The 26,336-nt window shown below is 56.4% G+C and overlaps 1 protein-coding gene across 2 annotated transcripts in view; it reads left to right on the top strand.

Annotated features, from left to right (window-relative positions):
- Positions 1-26,336, top strand: part of LOC145338875 (sperm flagellar protein 2-like) — a 233,647-nt gene that overhangs the window by 198,916 nt on the left and 8,395 nt on the right. For both annotated transcript variants that reach the window (XM_080183275.1, XM_080183276.1), the window contains exons 27-28: positions 2,488-2,679; positions 25,262-25,384. In XM_080183275.1, the coding sequence (XP_080039401.1) occupies positions 2,488-2,679; positions 25,262-25,384 (315 nt within the window). The remainder of the gene's footprint in view (positions 1-2,487; positions 2,680-25,261; positions 25,385-26,336) is intronic.

Consider the following 26,336-nt stretch of genomic DNA (forward strand, 5'->3'; position numbering starts at 1 on the left):
AGGATCTAGATAGGCTGGGCGAATGGGCCAGGAAATGGCAAGTGGAATTTAATGTTGGCAAATGTGAGGTTGTCCACTTTGGTAGGAATAATGGTAGGAAGGACTATTACTTACATGGCGAAAAACTGCAGCAGGCGACGGTGCAGAGGGACCTCGGGGTCCTTGTGCATGAGTCGCAAAAACCCAGCTTGCAGGTGCAGCAGGTGGTCAGGAAGGCGAATGGGATGCTGGCCTTCATCGCGAGGGGGATTGAATATAAAAGTAGGGAGGTCTTGCTGCGGCTGTATAGGGCATTGGTGAGGCCGCAGCTGGAGTACTGTGTGCAGTTTTGGTCGCCGTACTTACGCAAGGATATCTTGGCCTTGGAGGGAGTGCAGAGGAGGTTTACTAGGCTGATACCGGAGTTGAGGGGGTTGAACTATGAGGAGAGGCTGAATAAACTAGGCTTGTACTGGAAATTTTTGAGGGGCTGAAAATAGATAAGTCCCCTGGTCCGGATGGGATCTACCCTAGGATTCTCTGGGAGGCTAGAGAGGTGATTGCAGAGCCTCTGGCTCAGATCTTCAGGTCGTCATTGGTCTCTGGTGTAGTCCCGGAGGATTGGAGGATAGCGAATGTTGTCCCATTGTTTAAGAAGGGGAACAGAGACTTTGCCGGGAATTATAGACCGGTGAGTCTTACTTCTGTTGTGGGCAAGGTTTTAGAAAAAATTATTAGGGATAGGATTTATAGTTATTTGGAGTGTAATGAATTGATTAGAAATAGTCAGCATGGTTTTGTAGCGGGTAGGTCGTGCCTTACTAACCTTATTGAGTTTTTTGAGAAGGTGACCAAAGAGGTGGATGGGGGCAAGGCAGTTGACGTGGTATATATGGATTTTAGTAAGGCGTTCGATAAGGTTCACCATGGTAGGCTTCTGCAGAAAATGCAGATGTATGGGATTGTGGGTAATCTAGGAAGTTGGATCAGGAATTGGCTATCAGATAGGAGACAGAGGGTGGTGGTGGATGGTAAATATTCATCATGGAGTACAGTTACGAGTGGTGTGCCTCAGGGATCTGTTTTGGGGCCACTGTTGTTTGTAATTTTTATTAATGATCTGGATGAGGGTATAGTTGGGTGGATCAGTAAATTTGCTGATGACACCAAAATTGGAGGTGTGGTAGATTGTGAGGAAGGGTGTCATAGTCTGCAGGGAGACTTAGATAGGTTGCAGAGCTGGGCCGAGAGGTGGCGGATGGAATTTAATGCGGAGAAGTGTGAGGTAATTCACTTTGGTAGGAGCAACAGATGTGTCGAGTATAGGGCTAACGGGAGGACTTTGAATAGTGTGGATGAACAGAGGGATCTAGGTGTGTGTGTACATAGATCCCTGAAAGTTGGGAATCAAGTAGATAAGGTTGTTAAGAAGGCGTACGGTGTCTTGGCGTTTATTGGTAGGGGGATTGAATTTAGGAGTCGCAGTGTAATGTTGCAACTGTACACTACTCTAGTGCGGCCGCACTTGGAGTATTGTGTGCAGTTCTGGTCCCCGCATTACAAGAAGGATGTGGAGGCGTTGGAGAGGGTGCAGAGGAGGTTTACTAGGATGTTGCCTGGTATGGTGGGGAGGTCCTATGAGGAGAGACTGAGGGATTTAGGGTTGTTTTCGTTGGAAAGAAGGCGGCTAAGAGGGGACCTTATTGAAACATATAAGATGATTAGAGGTTTAGATAGGGTGGATAGTGATAGCCTTTTTCCTCGGATGGAGAAAGCTAGCACGAGGGGGCATGGCTTTAAATTAAGTGGGGGTAGCTACAGGACGGATGTCAGGGGTAGGTTCTTTACCCAGCGGGTGGTGAGGGATTGGAATGCCCTGCCTGCTGCAGTTGTAAATGCGTCTAGTTTGGGGGCGTTTAAGAGATCTCTGGATAGGTTTATGGACGAAAAGGGATTGGTATAGGCTAGTGGGTCATTGTTTTTGTAACTGGTCGGCGCAACATCGTGGGCCGAAGGGCCTGTTCTGCGCTGTAGTGTTCTATGTTCTATGTTCTACTCGTTAGAGTTTAGAAGAATGAGGGGAGATCTCATTGAGACGTATAAGATGATGAATGGGATGGATAGGATAGAGGTGGAGAGACTCTTCCCGCTCAGAAAGGACACTAGGACTAGGGGGCACAGCCTCAAGATAAAGGGGGAGCGGTTTAGAACGGAGTTGAGGAGGAACTTCTTCACTCAAAGGGTGGTGAATCTCTGGAATTCTCTGCCCGTTGAAGTGGTGGAGGCTGCCTCGCTAAATATTTTTAAGACGCGGGTTGATGGGTTTTTGATAAGAGAGGGGATTAAGGGTTATGGGGAATGTGGAACTGAGCCACGACAGATCAGCCATGATCTTATTGAATGGCGGGGCAGGCTCGAAGGGCCAGATGGCCTACTCCTGCTCCTATTTCTTATGTTCTTATGTTCTTATTTCCTGATAATCTCTTATCTCGGTCTCTCTGTTTCCAGTCTGAACATTGCATTGACAGGCAAACTACAGGGAGAGATTCAGTTGCTCCTGATGAAGACGATGTGATCCCCTCCTCAGATGGGTTGGTTCCGATATATGCACTGTTCCAAATCCTGACGCATGGTGTGGTTAAAAGTGAGGACACACATCGACACAGCAAGCAATACGAGACAGAGCAGCTTTTCTGTAAGGTGCGTGTTACATTCTACAGCCTGTCCCAGCATCAAATCCACTCAGATACACGCAGGGCAGGGTAGGTGTACGAGGATGCGGCGGCGCGGGCTTGTTGGACCGAAGGGGCTGTTTCCCGTGCTGGATTTTTCCTTGTTCTTTGTTGGTGGGAGTGTCATGACACAATGGTCAGTGTGTCCGTGTGTTGGTCAGTGTGTCCGGGTCGGGGTGTCCGGCTCAGTGTGTCCGTGTGTTGGTCAGTGTGTCCGGGTCGGGGTGTCCGTGTGTTGGTCAGTGTGTCCGGCTCAGTGTGTCCGTGTGTTGGTCAGTGTGTCCGGCTCAGTGTGTCCGTGTGTTGGTCAGTGTGTCCGGCTCAGTGTGTCCGTGTGTTGGTCAGTGTGTCCGGCTCAGTGTGTCCGTGTGTTGGTCAGTGTGTCCGGGTCGGGGTGTCCGGCTCAGTGTGTCCGTGTGTTGGTCAGTGTGTCCGGGTCGGGGTGTCCGTGTGTTGGTCAGTGTGTCCGGCTCAGTGTGTCCGTGTGTTGGTCAGTGTGTCCGGCTCAGTGTGTCCGTGTGTTGGTCAGTGTGTCCGGCTCAGTGTGTCCGTGTGTTGGTCAGTGTGTCCGGGTCGGGGTGTCCGGCTCAGTGTGTCCGTGTGTTGGTCAGTGTGTCCGGCTCAGTGTGTCCGTGTGTTGGTCAGTGCGTCCGGCTCAGTGTGTCCGTGTGTTGGTCAGTGTGTCCGGCTCAGTGTGTCCGTGTGTTGGTCAGTGTGTCCGGCTCAGTGTGTCCGTGTGTTGGTCAGTGTGTCCGGCTCAGTGTGTCCGTGTGTTGGTCAGTGTGTCCGGCTCAGTGTGTCCGTGTGTTGGTCAGTGTGTCCGGCTCAGTGTGTCCGTGTGTTGGTCAGTGTGTCCGTGTGTTGGTCAGTGCGTCCGGCTCAGTGTGTCCGTGTGTTGGTCAGTGTGTCCGGCTCAGTGTGTCCGTGTGTTGGTCAGTGTGTCCGGGTCGGGGTGTCCGGCTCAGTGTGTCCGTGTGTTGGTCAGTGTGTCCGTGTGTTGGTCAGTGTGTCCGGCTCAGTGTGTCCGTGTGTTGGTCAGTGTGTCCGGCTCAGTGTGTCCGTGTGTTGGTCAGTGTGTCCGGGTCGGGGTGTCCGGCTCAGTGTGTCCGTGTGTTGGTCAGTGTGTCCGTGTGTTGGTCAGTGTGTCCGGGTCAGTGTGTCCGTGTGTTGGTCAGTGTGTCCGGCTCAGTGTGTCCGTGTGTTGGTCAGTGTGTCCGGCTCAGTGTGTCCGTGTGTTGGTCAGTGTGTCCGGCTCAGTGTGTCCGTGTGTTGGTCAGTGTGTCCGTGTGTTGGTCAGTGTGTCCGGCTCAGTGTGTCCGTGTGTTGGTCAGTGTGTCCGTGTGTTGGTCAGTGTGTCCGGCTCAGTGTGTCCGTGTGTTGGTCAGTGTGTCCGGCTCAGTGTGTCTGTGTGTTGGTCAGTGTGTCCGGCTCAGTGTGTCCGTGTGTTGGTCAGTGTGTCCGGCTCAGTGTGTCCGTGTGTTGGTCAGTGTGTCCGGCTCAGTGTGTCCGTGTGTTGGTCAGTGTGTCCGGGTCGGGGTGTCCGGCTCAGTGTGTCCGTGTGTTGGTCAGTGTGTCCGGCTCAGTGTGTCCGTGTGTTGGTCAGTGTGTCCGGGTCGGGGTGTCCGGCTCAGTGTGTCCGTGTGTTGGTCAGTGTGTCCGTGTGTTGGTCAGTGTGTCCGGCTCAGTGTGTCCGTGTGTTGGTCAGTGTGTCCGGCTCAGTGTGTCCGTGTGTTGGTCAGTGTGTCCGGGTCGGGGTGTCCGGCTCAGTGTGTCCGTGTGTTGGTCAGTGTGTCCGTGTGTCGGTCAGTGGGTCCGGCTCAGTGTGTCCGGCTCAGTGTGTCCGTGTGTTGGTCAGTGTGTCCAGCTCAGTGTGTCCGTGTGTTGGTCAGTGTGTCCGGCTCAGTGTGTCCGTGTGTTGGTCAGTGTGTCCGTGTGTTGGTCAGTGTGTCCGGCTCAGTGTGTCCGTGTGTTGGTCAGTGTGTCCGGCTCAGTGTGTCCGTGTGTTGGTCAGTGTGTCCGGGTCGGGGTGTCCGGCTCAGTGTGTCCGTGTGTTGGTCAGTGTGTCCGGCTCAGTGTGTCCGTGTGTTGGTCAGTGTGTCCGGGTCGGGGTGTCCGGCTCAGTGTGTCCGTGTGTTGGTCAGTGTGTCCGTGTGTTGGTCAGTGTGTCCGGCTCAGTGTGTCCATGTGTTGGTCAGTGTGTCCGGCTCAGTGTGTCCGTGTGTTGGTCAGTGTGTCCGGCTCAGTGTGTCCGTGTGTTGGTCAGTGTGTCCGGCTCAGTGTGTCCGTGTGTTGGTCAGTGTGTCCGGCTCAGTGTGTCCGTGTGTTGGTCAGTGTGTCCGGCTCAGTGTGTCCGTGTGTTGGTCAGTGCGTCCGGCTCAGTGTGTCCGTGTGTTGGTCAGTGCGTCCGGCTCAGTGTGTCCGTGTGTTGGTCAGTGTGTCCGGCTCAGTGTGTCCGTGTGTTGGTCAGTGTGTCCGGCTCAGTGTGTCCGTGCGTTGGTCAGTGTGTCCGGGTCGGGGTGTCCGGCTCAGTGTGTCCGTGTGTTGGTCATTGTGTCCGTGTGTTGGTCAGTGTGTCCGGGTCGGGGTTTCCGGCTCAGTGTGTCCGTGTGTTGGTCAGTGTGTCCGGCTCAGTGTGTCCGTGTGTTGGTCAGTGTGTCCGGCTCAGTGTGTCCGTGTGTTGGTCAGTGTGTCCGGGTCGGGGTGTCCGGCTCAGTGTGTCCGGGTCGGGGTGTCCGGCTCAGTGTGTCCGGGTCGGGGTGTCCGGCTCAGTGTGTCCGTGTGTTGGTCAGTGTGTCCGGGTCGGGGTGTCCGGCTCAGTGTGTCCGTGTGTTGGTCAGTGTGTCCGTGTGTTGGTCAGTGTGTCCGGCTCAGTGTGTCCGTGTGTTGGTCAGTGTGTCCGTGTGTTGGTCAGTGTGTCCGGCTCAGTGTGTCCGTGTGTTGGTCAGTGTGTCCGTGTGTTCGTCAGTGTGTCCGGCTCAGTGTGTCCGTGTGTTGGTCAGTGTGTCCGGCTCAGTGTGTCCGGCTCAGTGTGTCCGTGTGTTGGTCAGTGTGTCCGGCTCAGTGTGTCCGTGTGTTGGTCAGTGTGTCCGTGTGTTCGTCAGTGTGTCCGGCTCAGTGTGTCCGTGTGTTGGTCAGTGTGTCCGGCTCAGTGTGTCCGGCTCAGTGTGTCCGTGTGTTGGTCAGTGTGTCCGGCTCAGTGTGTCCGTGTGTTGGTCAGTGTGTCCGGCTCAGTGTGTCCGTGTGTTGGTCAGTGTGTCCGTGTGTTCGTCAGTGTGTCCGTGTGTTGGTCAGTGTGTCCGGGTCAGTGTGTCCGTGTGTTGGTCAGTGTGTCCTGCTCAGTGTGTCTGTGTGTTGGTCAGTGTGTCCGTGTGTTGGTCAGTGTGTCTGGCTCAGTGTGTCCGTGTGTTGGTCAGTGTGTCTGTGTGTTGGTCAGTGTGTCCGGCTCAGTGTGTCCGTGTGTTGGTCAGTGTGTCCGGCTCAGTGTGTCCGTGTGTTGGTCAGTGTGTCCGTGTCGGGGTGTCCGGCTCAGTGTGTCCGTGTGTTGGTCAGTGTGTCCGGCTCAGTGTGTCCGTGTGTTGGTCAGTGTGTCCGTGTGTTGGTCAGTGTGTCCGGGTCAGTGTGTCCGTGTGTTGGTCAGTGTGTCCGGGTCAGTGTGTCCGTGTGTTGGTCAGTGTGTCCGGGTCAGTGTGTCCGTGTGTTGGTCAGTGTGTCCGCCTCAGTGTGTCCGTGTGTTGGTCAGTGTGTCCGGGTCAGTGTGTCCGTGTGTTGGTCAGTGTGTCCGTGTGTTGGTCAGTGTGTCCGCCTCAGTGTGTCGGTGTGTTGGTCAGTGTGTCCGGGTCGGGGTGTCCGTGTGTTGGTCAGTGTGTCCGGCTCAGTGTGTCCGTGTGTTGGTCAGTGTGTCCGGCTCAGTGTGTCCGTGTGTTGGTCAGTGTGTCCGGCTCAGTGTGTCCGTGTGTTGGTCAGTGTGTGCAGCTCAGTGTGTCCGTGTGTTGGTCAGTGTGTCCAGCTCAGTGTGTCCGTGTGTTGGTCAGTGTGTCCGGCTCAGTGTGTCCGTGTGTTGGTCAGTGTGTGCAGCTCAGTGTGTCCGTGTGTTGGTCAGTGTGTCCGGCTCAGTGTGTCCGTGTGTTGGTCAGTGTGTCCGTGTGTTGGTCAGTGTGTCCGGCTCAGTGTGTCCGTGTGTTGGTCAGTGTGTCCGGCTCAGTGTGTCCGTGTGTTGGTCAGTGTGTCCGGGTCGGGGTGTCCGGCTCAGTGTGTCCGTGTGTTGGTCAGTGTGTCCGGCTCAGTGTGTCCGTGTGTTGGTCAGTGTGTCCGGGTCGGGGTGTCCGGCTCAGTGTGTCCGTGTGTTGGTCAGTGTGTCCGTGTGTTGGTCAGTGTGTCCGGCTCAGTGTGTCCGGCTCAGTGTGTCCGGGTCAGTGTGTCCGTGTGTCGGTCAGTGGGTCCGGCTCAGTGTGTCCGGCTCAGTGTGTCCGTGTGTTGGTCAGTGTGTCCAGCTCAGTGTGTCCGTGTGTTGGTCAGTGTGTCCGGCTCAGTGTGTCCGTGTGTTGGTCAGTGTGTCCGTGTGTTGGTCAGTGTGTCCGGCTCAGTGTGTCCGTGTGTTGGTCAGTGTGTCCGGCTCAGTGTGTCCGTGTGTTGGTCAGTGTGTCCGGCTCAGTGTGTCCGTGTGTTGGTCAGTGTGTCCGGGTCGGGGTGTCCGGCTCAGTGTGTCCGTGTGTTGGTCAGTGTGTCCGGCTCAGTGTGTCCGTGTGTTGGTCAGTGTGTCCGGGTCGGGGTGTCCGGCTCAGTGTGTCCGTGTGTTGGTCAGTGTGTCCGTGTGTTGGTCAGTGTGTCCGGCTCAGTGTGTCCGTGTGTTGGTCAGTGTGTCCGGCTCAGTGTGTCCGTGTGTTGGTCAGTGTGTCCGGGTCGGGGTGTCCGTGTGTTGGTCAGTGTGTCCGGCTCAGTGTGTCCGTGTGTTGGTCAGTGTGTCCGGGTCAGTGTGTCCGTGTGTTGGTCAGTGTGTCCGGCTCAGTGTGTCCGTGTGTTGGTCAGTGTGTCCGGGTCAGTGTGTCCGTGTGTTGGTCAGTGTGTCCGGGTCAGTGTGTCCGTGTGTTGGTCAGTGTGTCCGGCTCAGTGTGTCCGTGTGTTGGTCAGTGTGTCCGGCTCAGTGTGTCCGTGTGTTGGTCAGTGTGTCCGGCTCAGTGTGTCCGTGTGTTGGTCAGTGCGTCCGGCTCAGTGTGTCCGTGTGTTGGTCAGTGCGTCCGGCTCAGTGTGTCCGTGTGTTGGTCAGTGTGTCCGGCTCAGTGTGTCCGTGCGTTGGTCAGTGTGTCCGGGTCGGGGTGTCCGGCTCAGTGTGTCCGGGTCGGGGTGTCTGGCTCAGTGTGTCCGTGTGTTGGTCAGTGTGTCCGGCTCAGTGTGTCCGTGTGTTGGTCAGTGTGTCCGGCTCAGTGTGTCCGTGTGTTGGTCAGTGTGTCCGGGTCGGGGTGTCCGGCTCAGTGTGTCCGGGTCGGGGTGTCCGGCTCAGTGTGTCCGGGTCGGGGTGTCCGGCTCAGTGTGTCCGGGTCGGGGTGTCCGGCTCAGTGTGTCCGTGTGTTGGTCAGTGTGTCCGGGTCGGGGTGTCCGGCTCAGTGTGTCCGTGTGTTGGTCAGTGTGTCCGGGTCGGGGTTTCCGGCTCAGTGTGTCCGTGTGTTGGTCAGTGTGTCCGGCTCAGTGTGTCCGTGTGTTGGTCAGTGTGTCCGGGTCGGGGTTTCCGGCTCAGTGTGTCCGTGTGTTGGTCAGTGTGTCCGGCTCAGTGTGTCCGTGTGTTGGTCAGTGTGTCCGGCTCAGTGTGTCCGTGTGTTGGTCAGTGTGTCCGGGTCGGGGTGTCCGGCTCAGTGTGTCCGTGTGTTGGTCAGTGTGTCCGGGTCGGGGTGTCCGGCTCAGTGTGTCCGGGTCGGGGTGTCCGGCTCAGTGTGTCCGTGTGTTGGTCAGTGTGTCCGTGTGTTGGTCAGTGTGTCCGGCTCAGTGTGTCCGTGTGTTGGTCAGTGTGTCCGTGTGTTGGTCAGTGTGTCCGGCTCAGTGTGTCCGTGTGTTGGTCAGTGTGTCCGTGTGTTGGTCAGTGTGTCCGGCTCAGTGTGTCCGTGTGTTGGTCAGTGTGTCCGGCTCAGTGTGTCCGGCTCAGTGTGTCCGTGTGTTGGTCAGTGTGTCCGTGTGTTCGTCAGTGTGTCCGGCTCAGTGTGTCCGTGTGTTGGTCAGTGTGTCCGGCTCAGTGTGTCCGGCTCAGTGTGTCCGTGTGTTGGTCAGTGTGTCCGGCTCAGTGTGTCCGTGTGTTGGTCAGTGTGTCCGGCTCAGTGTGTCCGTGTGTTGGTCAGTGTGTCCGTGTGTTCGTCAGTGTGTCCGTGTGTTGGTCAGTGTGTCCGGGTCAGTGTGTCCGTGTGTTGGTCAGTGTGTCCTGCTCAGTGTGTCTGTGTGTTGGTCAGTGTGTCCGTGTGTTGGTCAGTGTGTCTGGCTCAGTGTGTCCGTGTGTTGGTCAGTGTGTCTGTGTGTTGGTCAGTGTGTCCGGCTCAGTGTGTCCGTGTGTTGGTCAGTGTGTCCGGCTCAGTGTGTCCGTGTGTTGGTCAGTGTGTCCGTGTCGGGGTGTCCGGCTCAGTGTGTCCGTGTGTTGGTCAGTGTGTCCGGCTCAGTGTGTCCGTGTGTTGGTCAGTGTGTCCGTGTGTTGGTCAGTGTGTCCGGGTCAGTGTGTCCGTGTGTTGGTCAGTGTGTCCGCCTCAGTGTGTCCGTGTGTTGGTCAGTGTGTCCGGGTCAGTGTGTCCGTGTGTTGGTCAGTGTGTCCGTGTGTTGGTCAGTGTGTCCGCCTCAGTGTGTCGGTGTGTTGGTCAGTGTGTCCGGGTCGGGGTGTCCGTGTGTTGGTCAGTGTGTCCGGCTCAGTGTGTCCGTGTGTTGGTCAGTGTGTCCGGCTCAGTGTGTCCGTGTGTTGGTCAGTGTGTCCGGCTCACTGTGTCCGTGTGTTGGTCAGTGTGTGCAGCTCAGTGTGTCCGTGTGTTGGTCAGTGTGTCCAGCTCAGTGTGTCCGTGTGTTGGTCAGTGTGTCCGGGTCAGTGTGTCCGTGTGTTGGTCAGTGTGTGCAGCTCAGTGTGTCCGTGTGTTGGTCAGTGTGTCCAGCTCAGTGTGTCCGTGTGTTGGTCAGTGTGTCCATGTGTTGGTCAGTGTGTCCGGCTCAGTGTGTCCGGGTCAGTGTGTCCGTGTGTTGGTCAGTGTGTCCGTGTGTTGGTCACTGTGTGCAGCTCAGTGTGTCCGTGTGTTGGTCAGTGTGTCCGGCTCAGTGTGTCCGTGTGTTGGTCAGTGTGTCCGTGTGTTGGTCAGTGTGTCCGGGTCAGTGTGTCCGTGTGTTGGTCAGTGTGTCCGGCTCAGTGTGTCCGTGTGTTGGTCAGTGTGTCCGGCTCAGTGTGTCCATGTGTTGGTCAGTGTGTCCGGCTCAGTGTGTCCGTGTGTTGGTCAGTGTGTCCGTGTGTTGGTCAGTGTGTTGGGCTCAGTGTGTCCGTGCGTTGGTCAGTGTGTCCGTGTGTTGGTCAGTGTGTCCGTGTGTTGGTCAGCGTGTCCGGGTCGGGGTGTCCGGCTCAGTGTGTCCGGGTCGGGGTGTCCGGCTCAGTGTGTCCGTGTGTTGGTCAGTGTGTCCGGCTCAGTGTGTCCGTGTGTTGGTCAGTGTGTCCGGCTCAGTGTGTCCGTGTGTTGGTCAGTGTGTCCGGCTCAGTGTGTCCGTGTGTTGGTCAGTGTGTCCGTGTGTTGGTCAGTGTGTCCGGCTCAGTGTGTCCGTGTGTTGGTCAGTGTGTCCGGGTCGGGGTGTCCGGCTCAGTGTGTCCGTGTGTTGGTCAGTGTGTCCGGGTCGGGGTGTCCGGCTCAGTGTGTCCGTGTGTTGGTCAGTGTGTCCGTGTGTTGGTCAGTGTGTCCGGCTCAGTGTGTCCGGGTCAGTGTGTCCGGCTCAGTGTGTCCGTATGTCGGTCAGTGGGTCCGGCTCAGTGTGTCCGGGTCAGTGTGTCCGGCTCAGTGTGTCCGTGTGTTGGTCAGTGTGTCCAGCTCAGTGTGTCCGTGTGTTGGTCAGTGTGTCCGGCTCAGTGTGTCCGTGTGTTGGTCAGTGTGTCCGGGTTGGGGTTTCCGGCTCAGTGTGTCCGTGTGTTGGTCAGTGTGTCCGGCTCAGTGTGTCCGTGTGTTGGTCAGTGTGTCCGGCTCAGTGTGTCCGTGTGTTGGTCAGTGTGTCCGGGTCGGGGTGTCCGGCTCAGTGTGTCCGTGTGTTGGCCAGTGTGTCCGTGTGTTGGTCAGTGTGTCCGGCTCAGTGTGTCCGTGTGTTGGTCAGTGTGTCCGGCTCAGTGTGTCCGTGTGTTGGTCAGTGTGTCCGGCTCAGTGTGTCCGTGTGTTGGTCAGTGTGTCCGGGTCGGGGTGTCCGGCTCAGTGTGTCCGTGTGTTGGTCAGTGTGTCCGTGTGTTGGTCAGTGTGTCCGGCTCAGTGTGTCCGTGTGTTGGTCAGTGTGTCCGGCTCAGTGTGTCCGTGTGTTGGTCAGTGTGTCCGGCTCAGTGTGTCCGTGTGTTGGTCAGTGTGTCCGGCTCAGTGTGTCCGTGTGTTGGTCAGTGCGTCCGGCTGAGTGTGTCCGTGTGTAGGTCAGTGCGTCCGGCTCAGTGTGTCCGTGTGTTGGTCAGTGCGTCCGGCTCAGTGTGTCCGTGTGTTGGTCAGTGCGTCCGGCTCAGTGTGTCCGTGTGTTGGTCAGTGCGTCCGGCTCAGTGTGTCCGTGTGTTGGTCAGTGCGTCCGGCTCAGTGTGTCCGTGTGTTGGTCAGTGTGTCCGTGTGTTGGTCAGTGTGTCCGGCTCAGTGTGTCCGTGTGTTGGTCAGTGCGTCCGGCTCAGTGTGTCCGTGTGTTGGTCAGTGCGTCCGGCTCAGTGTGTCCGTGTGTTGGTCAGTGTGTCCGGCTCAGTGTGTCCGTGTGTTGGTCAGTGTGTCCGGCTCAGTGTGTCCGTGTGTTGGTCAGTGTGTCCGTGTGTTGGTCAGTGTGTACGGGTCGGGGTGTCCGGCTCAGTGTGTCCGTGTGTTGGTCAGTGTGTCCGGGTCGGGGTGTCCTGCTCAGTGTGTCCGTGTGTTGGTCAGTGTGTCCGGGTCGGGGTGTCCGTGTGTTGGTCAGTGTGTCCGGGTCGGGGTGTCCGGCTCAGTGTGTCCGTGTGTTGGTCAGTGTGTCCGGGTCGGGGTGTCCTGCTCAGTGTGTCCGTGTGTTGGTCAGTGTGTCCGTGTGTTGGTCAGTGTGTCCGGGTCGGGGTTTCCGGCTCAGTGTGTCCGTGTGTTGGTCAGTGTGTCCGTGTGTTGGTCAGTGTGTCCGTGTGTTGGTCAGTGTGTCCGGGTCGGGGTTTCCGGCTCAGTGTGTCCGTGTGTTGGTCAGTGTGTCCGTGTGTTGGTCAGTGTGTCCGGCTCAGTGTGTCCGGGTCGGGGTGTCCGGCTCAGTGTGTCCGTGCGTTGGTCAGTGTGTCCGGGTCGGGGTGTCCGGCTCAGTGTGTCCGGGTCGGGGTGTCCGGCTCAGTGTGTCCGTGTGTTGGTCAGTGTGTCCGTGTGTTGGTCAGTGTGTCCGGGTCGGGGTGTCCGGCTCAGTGTGTCCGTGTGTTGGTCAGTGTGTCCGGGTCGGGGTTTCCGGCTCAGTGTGTCCGTGTGTTGGTCAGTGTGTCCGGGTCGGGGTGTCCGGCTCAGTGTGTCCGGGTCGGGGTGTCCGGCTCAGTGTGTCCGTGTGTTGGTCAGTGTGTCCGGCTCAGTGTGTCCGTGTGTTGGTCAGTGTGTCCGTGTGTTGGTCAGTGTGTCCGGCTCAGTGTGTCCGTGTGTTGGTCAGTGTGTCCGTGTGTTGGTCAGTGTGTCCGTGTGTTGGTCAGTGTGTCCGGCTCAGTGTGTCCAGCTCAGTGTGTCCGTGTGTTGGTCAGTGTGTCCGTGTGTTGGTCAGTGTGTGCAGCTCAGTGTGTCCGTGTGTTGGTCAGTGTGTCCGGCTCAGTGTGTCCGGGTCGGGGTGTCCGGCTCAGTGTGTCCGGCTCAGTGTGTCTGTGTGTTGGTCAGTGTGTCCGGGTCAGTGTGTCCGTGTGTTGGTCAGTGTGTCCGGCTCAGTGTGTCCGTGTGTTGGTCAGTGTGTGCAGCTCAGTGTGTCCGTGTGTTGGTCAGTGTGTCCAGCTCAGTGTGTCCGTGTGTTGGTCAGTGTGTCCGGCTCAGTGTGTCCGTGTGTTGGTCAGTGTGTGCAGCTCAGTGTGTCCGTGTGTTGGTCAGTGTGTCCAGCTCAGTGTGTCCGTGTGTTGGTCAGTGTGTCCATGTGTTGGTCAGTGTGTCCGGCTCAGTGTGTCCGGCTCAGTGTGTCCGTGTGTTGGTCAGTGTGTGCAGCTCAGTGTGTCCGTGTGTTGGTCAGTGTGTCCGGCTCAGTGTGTCCGGGTCGGGGTGTCCGGCTCAGTGTGTCCGTGTGTTGGTCAGTGTGTCCGGCTCAGTGTGTCTGTGTGTTGGTCAGTGTGTCCGGGTCAGTGTGTCCGTGTGTTGGTCAGTGTGTCCGGCTCAGTGTGTCCGTGTGTTGGTCAGTGTGTGCAGCTCAGTGTGTCCGTGTGTTGGTCAGTGTGTCCAGCTCAGTGTGTCCGTGTGTTGGTCAGTGTGTCCGGCTCAGTGTGTCCGTGTGTTGGTCAGTGTGTGCAGCTCAGTGTGTCCGTGTGTTGGTCAGTGTGTCCAGCTCAGTGTGTCCGTGTGTTGGTCAGTGTGTCCATGTGTTGGTCAGTGTGTCCGGCTCAGTGTGTCCGGCTCAGTGTGTCCGTGTGTTGGTCAGTGTGTCCGTGTGTTGGTCAGTGTGTGCAGCTCAGTGTGTCCGTGTGTTGGTCAGTGTGTCCGGCTCAGTGTGTCCGTGTGTTGGTCAGTGTGTCCGGGTTGGGGTTTCCGGCTCAGTGTGTCCGTGTGTTGGTCAGTGTGTCCGGCTCAGTGTGTCCGTGTGTTGGTCAGTGTGTCCGGCTCAGTGTGTCCGTGTGTTGGTCAGTGTGTCCGGGTCGGGGTGTCCGGCTCAGTGTGTCCGTGTGTTGGTCAGTGTGTCCGTGTGTTGGTCAGTGTGTCCGGCTCAGTGTGTCCGTGTGTTGGTCAGTGTGTCCGGCTCAGTGTGTCCGTGTGTTGGTCAGTGTGTCCGGCTCAGTGTGTCCGTGTGTTGGTCAGTGTGTCCGGGTCGGGGTGTCCGGCTCAGTGTGTCCGTGTGTTGGTCAGTGTGTCCGTGTGTTGGTCAGTGTGTCCGGCTCAGTGTGTCCGTGTGTTGGTCAGTGTGTCCGGCTCAGTGTGTCCGTGTGTTGGTCAGTGTGTCCGGCTCAGTGTGTCCGTGTGTTGGTCAGTGTGTCCGGCTCAGTGTGTCCGTGTGTTGGTCAGTGCGTCCGGCTCAGTGTGTCCGTGTGTAGGTCAGTGCGTCCGGCTCAGTGTGTCCGTGTGTTGGTCAGTGCGTCCGGCTCAGTGTGTCCGTGTGTTGGTCAGTGCGTCCGGCTCAGTGTGTCCGTGTGTTGGTCAGTGTGTCCGGCTCAGTGTGTCCGTGTGTTGGTCAGTGTGTCCGGGTCGGGGTGTCCGGCTCAGTGTGTCCGGGTCGGGGTGTCCGGCTCAGTGTGTCCGTGTGTTGGTCAGTGTGTCCGTGTGTTGGTCAGTGTGTCCGGGTCGGCGTGTCCGGCTCAGTGTGTCCGTGTGTTGGTCAGTGTGTCCGGGTCGGGGTGTCCGGCTCAGTGTGTCCGTGTGTTGGTCAGTGTGTCCGTGTGTTGGTCAGTGTGTCCGGGTCGGGGTTTCCGGCTCAGTGTGTCCGTGTGTTGGTCAGTGTGTCCGTGTGTTGGTCAGTGTGTCCGGCTCAGTGTGTCCGTGTGTTGGTCAGTGTGTCCGGCTCAGTGTGTCCGTGTGTTGGTCAGTGTGTCCGGGTCGGTGTGTCCGGCTCAGTGTGTCCAGGTCGGGGTGTCCGGCTCAGTGTGTCCGTGTGTTGGTCAGTGTGTCCGTGTGTTGGTCAGTGTGTCCGGCTCAGTGTGTCCGTGTGTTGGTCAGTGTGTCCGTGTGTTGGTCAGTGTGTCCGGCTCAGTGTGTCCGTGTGTTGGTCAGTGTGTCCGTGTGTTGGTCAGTGTGTCCGTGTGTTGGTCAGTGTGTCCGGCTCAGTGTGTCCAGCTCAGTGTGTCCGTGTGTTGGTCAGTGTGTCCATGTGTTGGTCAGTGTGTCCGGCTCAGTGTGTCCGGCTCAGTGTGTCCGTGTGTTGGTCAGTGTGTCCGTGTGTTGGTCAGTGTGTGCAGCTCAGTGTGTCCGTGTGTTGGTCAGTGTGTCCGGCTCAGTGTGTCCGTGTGTTGGTCAGTGTGTCCGGCTCAGTGTGTCTGTGTGTTGGTCAGTGTGTCCGGGTCAGTGTGTCCGTGTGTTGGTCAGTGTGTCCGGCTCAGTGTGTCCGTGTGTTGGTCAGTGTGTCCTGCTCAGTGTGTCTGTGTGTTGGTCAGTGTGTCCGTGTGTTGGTCAGTGTGTCCGGCTCAGTGTGTCCGTGTGTTGGTCAGTGTGTCCGGCTCAGTGTGTCCGGCTCAGTGTGTCCGTGTGTTGGTCAGTGTGTCCGGCTCAGTGTGTCCGTGTGTTGGTCAGTGTGTCCGGCTCAGTGTGTCCGTGTGTTGGTCAGTGTGTCCGTGTGTTGGTCAGTGTGTCCGTGTGTTGGTCAGTGTGTCCGGGTCAGTGTGTCCGTGTGTTGGTCAGTGTGTGCAGCTCAGTGTGTCCATGTGTTGGTCAGTGTGTCCAGCTCAGTGTGTCCTTGTGTTGGTCAGTGTGTCCATGTGTTGGTCAGTGTGTCCGGGTCAGTGTGTCCGTGTGTTGGTCAGTGTGTCCGGCTCAGTGTGTCCGTGTGTTGGTCAGTGTGTGCAGCTCAGTGTGTCCATGTGTTGGTCAGTGTGTCCAGCTCAGTGTGTCCGTGTGTTGGTCAGTGTGTCCATGAAATGCTGGGAAATGAGCCAGACCAGGTGCTAGACTTGGAAGTTGGTGTGCATTTTGGTGATAGTGACCACAATTCGGTTACGTTCACCTTAGTGATGGGAAGAGATAGGCGTGAACCTCGGGTCAGCAATTTTAGCTGGGGTAAGGGCGATTATGAGGCTATCAGGAGTGAATTAGGAAGCATGGATTGGATTAGGGGATTGCAGGGACTGGGAACATCTGAAATGTGGAATTTTTTCAAGGAGCAGCTACTGCGAGTCCTTGATAGGTATGTCCCTGTCAGGCATGGTGGATTTGGTAGATCTAGGGAACCGTGGTGCACTAAAAGAGTTGAGTCGATGGTTAAAAAGAAAAAGGAGGCTTATGTTCGGATGAGATTGGAGGGCTCAGATAGTGCACTAGAAAGCTTTAGATTGGCTAGGAGGGAGTTGAAGAGTGAGTTGAGAAGGGCTAAAAGAGGACATGAGAAGACTTTGGCTGATAGGATTAAGGAGAATCCTAAGGCGTTCTATAAGTATGTCAAGAACAGAAGGTTGGTCAGGGCAAGATTAGGGCCAGTTACAGACAGCAAGGGGAAGTTGTGTGTGGAACCGGAGGAGATTGGAGAAGTATTGAACCAATATTTCTCTTCGGTGTTCACGCAGGGGGACATGAATATAGCTGAGGAGGACATTGGGTCGCAGGGGTGTAAAATAGAAAGTATTACGGTTGATAAAGAGGATGTGCTGGAAATTCTTGAGGGGCTGAAAATAGATAAGTCCCCTGGTCCGGATGGGATCTACCCTAGGATTCTCTGGGAGGCTAGAGAGGTGATTGCAGAGCCTCTGGCTCAGATCTTCAGGTCGTCATTGGTCTCTGGTGTAGTCCCGGAGGATTGGAGGATAGCGAATGTTGTCCCATTGTTTAAGAAGGGGAACAGAGACTTTGCCGGGAATTATAGACCGGTGAGTCTTACTTCTGTTGTGGGCAAGGTTTTAGAAAAAATTATTAGGGATAGGATTTATAGTTATTTAGAGTGTAATGAATTGATTAGAAATAGTCAGCATGGTTTTGTAGCGGGTAGGTCGTGCCTTACTAACCTTATTGAGTTTTTTGAGAAGGTGACCAAAGAGGTGGATGGGGGTAAGGCAGTTGACGTGGTATACATGGATTTTAGTAAGGCGTTCGATAAGGTTCACCATGGTAGGCTTCTGCAGAAAATGCAGATGTATGGGATTGTGGGTAATCTAGGAAGTTGGATCAGGAATTGGCTATCAGATAGGAGACAGAGGGTGGTGGTGGATGGTAAATATTCATCATGGAGTGCAGTTACGAGTGGTGTGCCTCAGGGATCTGTTTTGGGGCCACTGTTGTTTGTAATTTTTATTAATGATCTGGATGAGGGTATAGTTGGGTGGATTAGTAAATTTGCTGATGACACCAAAGTTGGAGGTGTGGTAGATTGTGAGGAAGGGTGTCATAGTCTGCAGGGAGACTTAGATAGGTTGCAGAGCTGGGCCGAGAGGTGGCGGATGGAATTTAATGCGGAGAAGTGTGAGGTAATTCACTTTGGTAGGAGCAACAGATGTGTCGAGTATAGGGCTAACGGGAGGACTTTGAATAGTGTGGATGAACAGAGGGATCTAGGTGTGTGTGTACATAGATCCCTGAAAGTTGGGAATCAAGTAGATAAGGTTGTCAAGAAGGCGTACGGTGTCTTGGCGTTTATTGGTAGGGGGATTGAATTTAGGAGTCGCAGTGTAATGTTGCAACTCTACACTACTCTAGTGCGGCCGCACTTGGAGTACTGTGTGCAGTTCTGGTCCCCGCATTACAAGAAGGATGTGGAGGCGTTGGAGAGGGTGCAGAGGAGGTTTACTAGGATGTTGCCTGGTATGGTGGGGAGGTCCTATGAGGAGAGACTGAGGGATCTAGGGTTGTTTTCGTTGGGAAGAAGGCGGCTAAGAGGGGATCTTATTGAAACATATAAGATGATTAGGGGTTTAGATAGGGTGGATAGTGATAGCCTTTTTCCTCGGATGGAGAATGCTAGCACGAGGGGGCATGACTTTAAATTAAGGGGGGGTAGCTACAGGACGGATGTCAGGGGTAGGTTCTTTACCCAGCGGGTGGTGAGGGATTGGAATGCCCTGCCTGCTGCAGTTGTAGATGCGTCTAGTTTGGGGGCGTTTAAGAGATCTCTGGATAGGTTTATGGACGAAAAGGGATTGGTATAGGCTAGTGGGTCATTGTTTTTGTAACTGGTCGGCGCAACATCGTGGGCCGAAGGGCCTGTTCTGCGCTGTAATGTTCTATGTTCTATGTTCTATGTTCTATGTGTTGGTCAGTGTGTCCGGCTCAGTGTGTCTGGCTCAGTGTGTCCGTGTGTTGGTCAGTGTGTCCGTGTGTTGGTCAGTGTGTCCGGCTCAGTGTGTCCGTGTGTTGGTCAGTGTGTCCGGCTCAGTGTGTCCGTGTGTTGGTCAGCGTGTCCGTGTCGGGGTGTCCGGCTCAGTGTGTCCGTGTGTTGGTCAGTGTGTCCGGCTCAGTGTGTCCGTCTGTTGGTCAGTGTGTCCGTGTGTTGGTCAGTGTGTCCGGGTCAGTGTGTCCGTGTGTTGGTCAGTGTGTCCGGGTCAGTGTGTCCGTGTGTTGGTCAGTGTGTCCGGGTCAGTGTGTCCGTGTGTTGGTCAGTGTGTCCGCCTCAGTGTGTCCGTGTGTTGGTCAGTGTGTCCGGGTCAGTGTGTCCGTGTGTTGGTCAGTGTGTCCGCCTCAGTGTGTCGGTGTGTTGGTCAGTGTGTCCGGGTCGGGGTGTCCGTGTGTTGGTCAGTGTGTCCGGCTCAGTGTGTCCGTGTGTTGGTCAGTGTGTCCGGCTCAGTGTGTCCGTGTGTTGGTCAGTGTGTCCGGCTCAGTGTGTCCGTGTGTTGGTCAGTGTGTGCAGCTCAGTGTGTCCGTGTGTTGGTCAGTGTGTCCAGCTCAGTGTGTCCGTGTGTTGGTCAGTGTGTCCGGCTCAGTGTGTCCGTGTGTTGGTCAGTGTGTGCAGCTCAGTGTGTCCGTGTGTTGGTCAGTGTGTCCAGCTCAGTGTGTCCGTGTGTTGGTCAGTGTGTCCATGTGTTGGTCAGTGTGTCCGGCTCAGTGTGTCCGGGTCAGTGTGTCCGTGTGTTGGTCAGTGTGTCCGTGTGTTGGTCAGTGTGTCCGGCTCAGTGTGTCCGTCTGTTGGTCAGTGTGTCCGTGTGTTGGTCAGTGTGTCCGGGTCAGTGTGTCCGTGTGTTGGTCAGTGTGTCCGGGTCAGTGTGTCCGTGTGTTGGTCAGTGTGTCCGGGTCAGTGTGTCCGTGTGTTGGTCAGTGTGTCCGCCTCAGTGTGTCCGTGTGTTGGTCAGTGTGTCCGGCTCAGTGTGTCCGTGTGTTGGTCAGTGTGTCCGGCTCAGTGTGTCCGTGTGTTGGTCAGTGTGTCCGGCTCAGTGTGTCCGTGTGTTGGTCAGTGTGTCCGGCTCAGTGTGTCCGTGTGTTGGTCAGTGTGTCCGTGTGTTGGTCAGTGTGTCCAGGTCAGTGTGTCCGTGTGTTGGTCAGTGTGTCCGGCTCAGTGTGTCCGTGTGTTGGTCAGTGTGTCCGGCTCAGTGTGTCCGTGTGTTGGTCAGTGTGTCCGTGTCGGGGTGTCCGGCTCAGTGTGTCCGTGTGTTGGTCAGTGTGTCCGGCTCAGTGTGTCCGTGTGTTGGTCAGTGTGTCCGGGTCAGTGTGTCCGTGTGTTGGTCAGTGTGTCCGCCTCAGTGTGTCCGTGTGTTGGTCAGTGTGTCCGGGTCAGTGTGTCCGTGTGTTGGTCAGTGTGTCCGCCTCAGTGTGTCGGTGTGTTGGTCAGTGTGTCCGGGTCAGGGTGTCCGTGTGTTGGTCAGTGTGTCCGGCTCAGTGTGTCCGTGTGTTGGTCAGTGTGTCTGGCTCAGTGTGTCCGTGTGTTGGTCAGTGTGTCCGGCTCAGTGTGTCTGTGTGTTGGTCAGTGTGTGCAGCTCAGTGTGTCCGTGTGTTGGTCAGTGTGTCCAGCTCAGTGTGTCCGTGTGTTGGTCAGTGTGTCCGGCTCAGTGTGTCCGTGTGTTGGTCAGTGTGTGCAGCTCAGTGTGTCCGTGTGTTGGTCAGTGTGTCCAGCTCAGTGTGTCCGTGTGTTGGTCAGTGTGTCCATGTGTTGGTCAGTGTGTCCGGCTCAGTGTGTCCGGGTCAGTGTGTCCGTGTGTTGGTCAGTGTGTCCGTGTGTTGGTCAGTGTGTGCAGCTCAGTGTGTCCGTGTGTTGGTCAGTGTGTCCGGCTCAGTGTGTCCGGGTCGGGGTGTCCGGCTCAGTGTGTCCGTGTGTTGGTCAGTGTGTCCGGCTCAGTGTGTCTGTGTGTTGGTCAGTGTGTCCGGGTCAGTGTGTCCGTGTGTTGGTCAGTGTGTCCGGCTGAGTGTGTCCGTGTGTTGGTCAGTGTGTCGTGCTCAGTGTGTCTGTGTGTTGGTCAGTGTGTCTGGCTCAGTGTGTCCGTGTGTTATAAGAACATAAGAACATAAGAAATAGGAGCAGGAGTAGGCCATCTGGCCCTTCGAGCCTGCCCCGCCATTCAATAAGATCATGGCTGATCTGTCGTGGCTCAGTTCCACTTTCCCGCCCTCTCCCCATAACCCTTAATCCCCTCTCTTATCAAAAACCCATCAACCCGCTTCTTAAAAATATTTAGCGAGGCAGCCTCCACCACTTCAACGGGCAGAGAATTCCAGAGATTCACCACCCTTTGAGTGAAGAAGTTCCTCCTCAACTCCGTTCTGAACCGCCCCCCCTTTATCTTGAGGCTGTGCCCCCTAGTCCTACTGTCTTTTTTGAGCGGGAAGAGTCTTTCCACCTCTATCCTATCCATCCCATTCATCATCTTATACGTCTCAATGAGATCTCCCCTCATTCTTCTAAACTCTAACGAGTACAAGCCTAGTTTATTCAGCCTCTCCTCATAGCTCAACCCCCTCAACTCCGGTATCAGCCTAGTAAACCTCCTCTGCACTCCCTCCAGGGCCAAAATATCCTTGCGCAGGTGCGGCGCCCAAAACTGCACACAGTACTCCAGCTGCGGCCTCACCAATGCCCTATACAGCTGCAGCAAGACCTCCCTACTTTTATATTCAATCCCCCTCGCTATGAAGGCCAGCATCCCATTCGCCTTCCTGACCACCTGCTGCACTTGCAGGCTGGGTTTTTGCGACTCATGCACAAGGACCCCGAGGTCCCTCTGCACCGTCGCCTGCTGCAGTTTTTCGCCACGTAAGTAATAGTCCTTCCTACCATTCTTCCTACCAAAGTGGACCACCTCACACTTGCCAACATTAAATTCCATTTGCCATTTCCTGGCCCATTCGCCCAGCCTATCTAGATCCTTCTGCAGACTCTCCACACCCTCCGCACAATTTGCCTTTCCCCCAATCTTGGTGTCTTCCCCCAATCTTGGTGTCAGTGTGTCCGTGTGTTGGTCAGTGTGTCCGGCTCAGTGTGTCCGTGTGTTGGTCAGTGTGTCCGGCTCAGTGTGTCCGTGTGTTGGTCAGTGTGTCCGTGTCGGGGTGTCCGTGTGTTGGTCAGTGTGTCCGGCTCCGTGTGTCCGTGTGTTGGTCAGTGTGTCCGGCTCAGTGTGTCCGGGTCGGGGTGTCCGGCTCAGTGTGTCCGTGTGTTGGTCAGTGTGTCCGGCTCAGTGTGTCTGTGTGTTGGTCAGTGTGTCCGGGTCAGTGTGTCCGTGTGTTGGTCAGTGTGTCCGGCTCAGTGTGTCCGTGTGTTGGTCAGTGTGTCCGTGTGTTGGTCAGTGTGTCCGGCTCAGTGTGTCCGTGTGTTGGTCAGTGTGTCCGGCTCAGTGTGTCCGTGTGTTGGTCAGTGTGTCCGTGTCAGGGTGTCCGTGTGTTGGTCAGTGTGTCCGGCTCAGTGTGTCCGGGTCGGGGTGTCCGGCTCAGTGTGTCCGTGTGTTGGTCAGTGTGTCCGGCTCAGTGTGTCTGTGTGTTGGTCAGTGTGTCCGGGTCAGTGTGTCCGTGTGTTGGTCAGTGTGTCCGGCTCAGTGTGTCCGTGTGTTGGTCAGTGTGTCCGGCTCAGTGTGTCCGTGTGTTGGTCAGTGTGTCCGTGTCGGGGTGTCCGTGTGTTGGTCAGTGTGTCCGGCTCCGTGTGTCCGTGTGTTGGTCAGTGTGTCCGGCTCAGTGTGTCCGGGTCGGGGTGTCCGGCTCAGTGTGTCCGTGTGTTGGTCAGTGTGTCCGGCTCAGTGTGTCTGTGTGTTGGTCAGTGTGTCCGGGTCAGTGTGTCCGTGTGTTGGTCAGTGTGTCCGGCTCAGTGTGTCCGTGTGTTGGTCAGTGTGTCCTGCTCAGTGTGTCTGTGTGTTGGTCAGTGTGTCCGGGTCAGTGTGTCCGTGTGTTGGTCAGTGTGTCTGGCTCAGTGTGTCCGTGTGTTGGTCAGTGTGTCCGTGTGTTGGTCAGTGTGTCCGGCTCAGTGTGTCCGTGTGTTGGTCAGTGTGTCCGGCTCAGTGTATCCGTGTGTTGGTCAGTGTGTCCGTGTCGGGGTGTCCGGCTCAGTGTGTCCGTGTGTTGGTCAGTGTGTCCAGCTCAGTGTGTCCGTGTGTTGGTCAGTGTGTCCGTGTGTTGGTCAGTGTGTCCGGGTCAGTGTGTCCGTGTGTTGGTCAGTGTGTCCGGGTCAGTGTGTCCGTGTGTTGGTCAGTGTGTCCGGGTCGGGGTGTCCGTGTGTTGGTCAGTGTGTCCGGCTCAGTGTGTCCGTGTGTTGGTCAGTGTGTCCGTGTGTTGGTCAGTGTGTCCGCCTCAGTGTGTCTGTGTGTTGGTCAGTGTGTCCGGGTCGGGGTGTCCGTGTGTTGGTCAGTGTGTCCGGCTCAGTGTGTCCGTGTGTTGGTCAGTGTGTCCGGCTCAGTGTGTCCGTGTGTTGGTCAGTGTGTCCAGCTCAGTGTGTCCGTGTGTTGGTCAGTGTGTCCGTGTGTTGGTCAGTGTGTCCGTGTGTTGGTCAGTGTGTCCGGCTCAGTGTGTCTGTGTGTTGGTCAGTGTGTCCGGGTCAGTGTGTCCGTGTGTTGGTCAGTGTGTCCGGCTGAGTGTGTCCGTGTGTTGGTCAGTGTGTCGTGCTCAGTGTGTCTGTGTGTTGGTCAGTGTGTCCGGGTCAGTGTGTCCGTGTGTTGGTCAGTGTGTCTGGCTCAGTGTGTCCGTGTGTTGGTCAGTGTGTCCGTGTGTTGGTCAGTGTGTCCGGCTCAGTGTGTCCGTGTGTTGGTCAGTGTGTCCGGCTCAGTGTGTCCGTGTGTTGGTCAGTGTGTCCGTGTCGGGGTGTCCGTGTATCGGTCAGTGTGTCCGGCTCAGTGTGTCCGTGTGTTGGTCAGTGTGTCCGGCTCAGTGTGTCCGGGTCGGGGTGTCCGGCTCAGTGTGTCCGTGTGTTGGTCAGTGTGTCCGGCTCAGTGTGTCTGTGTGTTGGTCAGTGTGTCCGGGTCAGTGTGTCCGTGTGTTGGTCAGTGTGTCCGGCTCAGTGTGTCCGTGTGTTGGTCAGTGTGTCCTGCTCAGTGTGTCTGTGTGTTGGTCAGTGTTCCGGGTCAGTGTGTCCGTGTGTTGGTCAGTGTGTGCTGCTCAGTGTGTCCGTGTGTTGGTCAGTGTGTCCGGCTCAGTGTGTCCGTGTGTTGGTCAGTGTGTCCGGCTCAGTGTGTCCGTGTGTTGGTCAGTGTGTCCGTGTCGGGGTGTCCGTGTGTTGGTCAGTGTGTCCGGCTCAGTGTGTCCGTGTGTTGGTCAGTGTGTCCGGCTCAGTGTGTCCGGGTCGGGGTGTCCGGCTCAGTGTGTCCGTGTGTTGGTCAGTGTGTCCGGCTCAGTGTGTCTGTGTGTTGGTCAGTGTGTCCGGGTCAGTGTGTCCGTGTGTTGGTCAGTGTGTCCGGCTCAGTGTGTCCGTGTGTTGGTCAGTGTGTCCTGCTCAGTGTGTCTGTGTGTTGGTCAGTGTGTCCGGGTCAGTGTGTCCGTGTGTTGGTCAGTGTGTCTGGCTCAGTGTGTCCGTGTGTTGGTCAGTGTGTCCGTGTGTTGGTCAGTGTGTCCGGCTCAGTGTGTCCGTGTGTTGGTCAGTGTGTCCGGCTCAGTGTGTCCGTGTGTTGGTCAGTGTGTCCGTGTCGGGGTGTCCGGCTCAGTGTGTCCGTGTGTTGGTCAGTGTGTCCAGCTCAGTGTGTCCGTGTGTTGGTCAGTGTGTCCGTGTGTTGGTCAGTGTGTCCGGGTCAGTGTGTCCGTGTGTTGGTCAGTGTGTCCGGGTCAGTGTGTCCGTGTGTTGGTCAGTGTGTCCGGGTCGGGGTGTCCGTGTGTTGGTCAGTGTGTCCGGCTCAGTGTGTCCGTGTGTTGGTCAGTGTGTCCGTGTGTTGGTCAGTGTGTCCGTGTGTTGGTCAGTGTGTCCGGGTCGGGGTGTCCGTGTGTTGGTCAGTGTGTCCGGCTCAGTGTGTCCGTGTGTTGGTCAGTGTGTCCGGCTCAGTGTGTCCGTGTGTTGGTCAGTGTGTCCAGCTCAGTGTGTCCGTGTGTTGGTCAGTGTGTCCGTGTGTTGGTCAGTGTGTCCGTGTGTTGGTCAGTGTGTCCAGCTCAGTGTGTCCGTGTGTTGGTCAGTGTGTCCGGGTCGGGGTGTCCGGGTCAGTGTGTCCGTGTGTTGGTCACTGTGTCCGGGTCGGGGTGTCCGGGTCAGTGTGTCCGTGTGTTGGTCAGTGTGTCCGGCTCAGTGTGTCCGTGTGTTGGTCAGTGTGTCCGTGTGTTGGTCAGTGTGTCCGTGTGTTGGTCAGTGTGTGCGGGTCGGCGTTTCCGGCTCAGTGTGTCCGTGTGTTGGTCAGTGTGTCCGTGTGTTGGTCAGTGTGTCCGGCTCAGTGTGTCCGTGTGTTGGTCAGTGTGTCCGGCTCAGTGTGTCCGTGTGTTGGTCAGTGTGTCCGGCTCAGTGTGTCCGTGTGTTGGTCAGTGTGTCCGGCTCAGTGTGTCCGTGTGTTGGTCAGTGTGTCCGGCTCAGTGTGTCCGTGTGTTGGTCAGTGTGTCCGTGTGTTGGTCAGTGTGTCCTGCTCAGTGTGTCCGTGTGTTGGTCAGTGTGTCCGGCTCAGTGTGTCCATGTGTTGGTCAGTGTGTCCGGATCGCGGTGTCTGGTTCAGTGTGTCCGTGTGTTGGTCAGTGTGTCCGGGTCGGGGTGTCCGGCTCAGTGTGTCCGTGTGTTGGTCAGTGTGTCCGTGTGTTGGTCAGTGTGTCCGGCTCAGTGTGTCCGTGTGTTGGTCAGTGTGTCCGGGTCGGGGTGTCCGGCTCAGTGTGTCCGTGTGTTGGTCAGTGTGTCCGGCTCAGTGTGTCCGTGTGTTGGTCAGTGTGTCCGGCTCAGTGTGTCCGTGTGTTGGTCAGTGTGTCCGTGTGTTGGTCAGTGTGTCCGGGTCGGGGTGTCCGGCTCAGTGTGTCCGTGTGTTGGTCAGTGTGTCCGGCTCAGTGTGTCCGTGTGTTGGTCAGTGTGTCCGGCTCAGTGTGTCCGTGTGTTGGTCAGTGTGTCCGGCTCGAAGCCTTTGCTGTCTCATCCGTTCAGTTACGTTGCCCACATGGGAGTTGTGATTGAAGTTTCTGGTTGTGTGTATGCCCATTGAGCTTGCGGTTGGATTGTTGGGTTTCGGTCACTCTCGGGACAGTCTGGACACTCCATTCTCACAGCTGTCTCCTCTCCTGCAGAATCTCACTGATATTTATCAGCAGCTGGGATCGAAGGACTTTGAGGCCGTTCCATTCACCATCTTACTGCGACATCCTTTCATCATGGAGCTGGTCAAGAGCACACTCAAATTCACCCTGCCTGTAAGGAGAACACGCACTCCCTCTGTCCCTGTCGCTCTGTCCCTCTCCCTCCCCCTCCCACTCTGTCCCTCTCCCTCTCCGTCCCTCCCTCTGTCCCTCTCCGTCCCTCCCTCTGTCCCTCTCCATCCCTCCCTCTGTCCCTCTCCGTCCCTCCCTCTGTCCCTCTCCATCCCTCCCTCTGTCCCTCTTGCTCCCTCTCGCTCTGTCCCTTTCACTCTGTCCCTCTCCCTATCTCTGGCTTGCTCCCTCCCTCTATCCCTCCTTTTCGCTCTTTCCCTCTGTCCCTCCTCCTCATTCTCTCCCTCTGCCCCTTCTTTACGCTCCCTCTCTCTGTCCCTTCCCCTGTCTCTCTTTCACCCCATCCTTCCCTCTTTTTGTCCCTCCTCTCCCTCCCACTGTCGCTCTCACTCCTCTCTCCCTCTCCCTCCCTCTGACTTTACTATATAAAGTTAAAGCACATGGGATTGCTGGTAATGGTTTGAGATGGGTAGAAAGCTGGTTAGCAGATAGGAAACAAAGAGTTGGTATAAATGGGTATTTTTCTGATTGGCAGTCAGTGCCTAGTGGGGTTCCACAGGGATCTGTGCTGGGACCCCAACTGTTCACATTATATATTAATGATTTGGAAGCGGGAACTGAATGTATTATCTCCAAACTTACAGATGATACAGAGTTGGGTGGGAGGGTGAGCTGTGAGAAGGGTGCAGAGATGTTTCAGTGTGATTTGGACAGGCTGAGTGTGAGGGTATCTGCATGGCAGATGCAGTATAATGTGGATAAATGTGAGGTTATCCACTTTGGTAACAATAACAGGAAGGCAGATTATTACTGGGATGGGTGTAAATTGAGAGAGGTGGACACTCAGCGAGACCTTGGAGTCCTCGTGCATCAGTCACTGAAAGTAAGTGCGCAGGTACAGCAGGTAGTAAAGAAGGCAAATAGTATGTTGGCC

This window comes from Carcharhinus amblyrhynchos, unplaced genomic scaffold, assembly GCF_965287045.1.
Source record: "Carcharhinus amblyrhynchos unplaced genomic scaffold, sCarAmb.v2.hapA chromosome_206, whole genome shotgun sequence".
Taxonomy (NCBI): domain Eukaryota; kingdom Metazoa; phylum Chordata; class Chondrichthyes; order Carcharhiniformes; family Carcharhinidae; genus Carcharhinus; species Carcharhinus amblyrhynchos.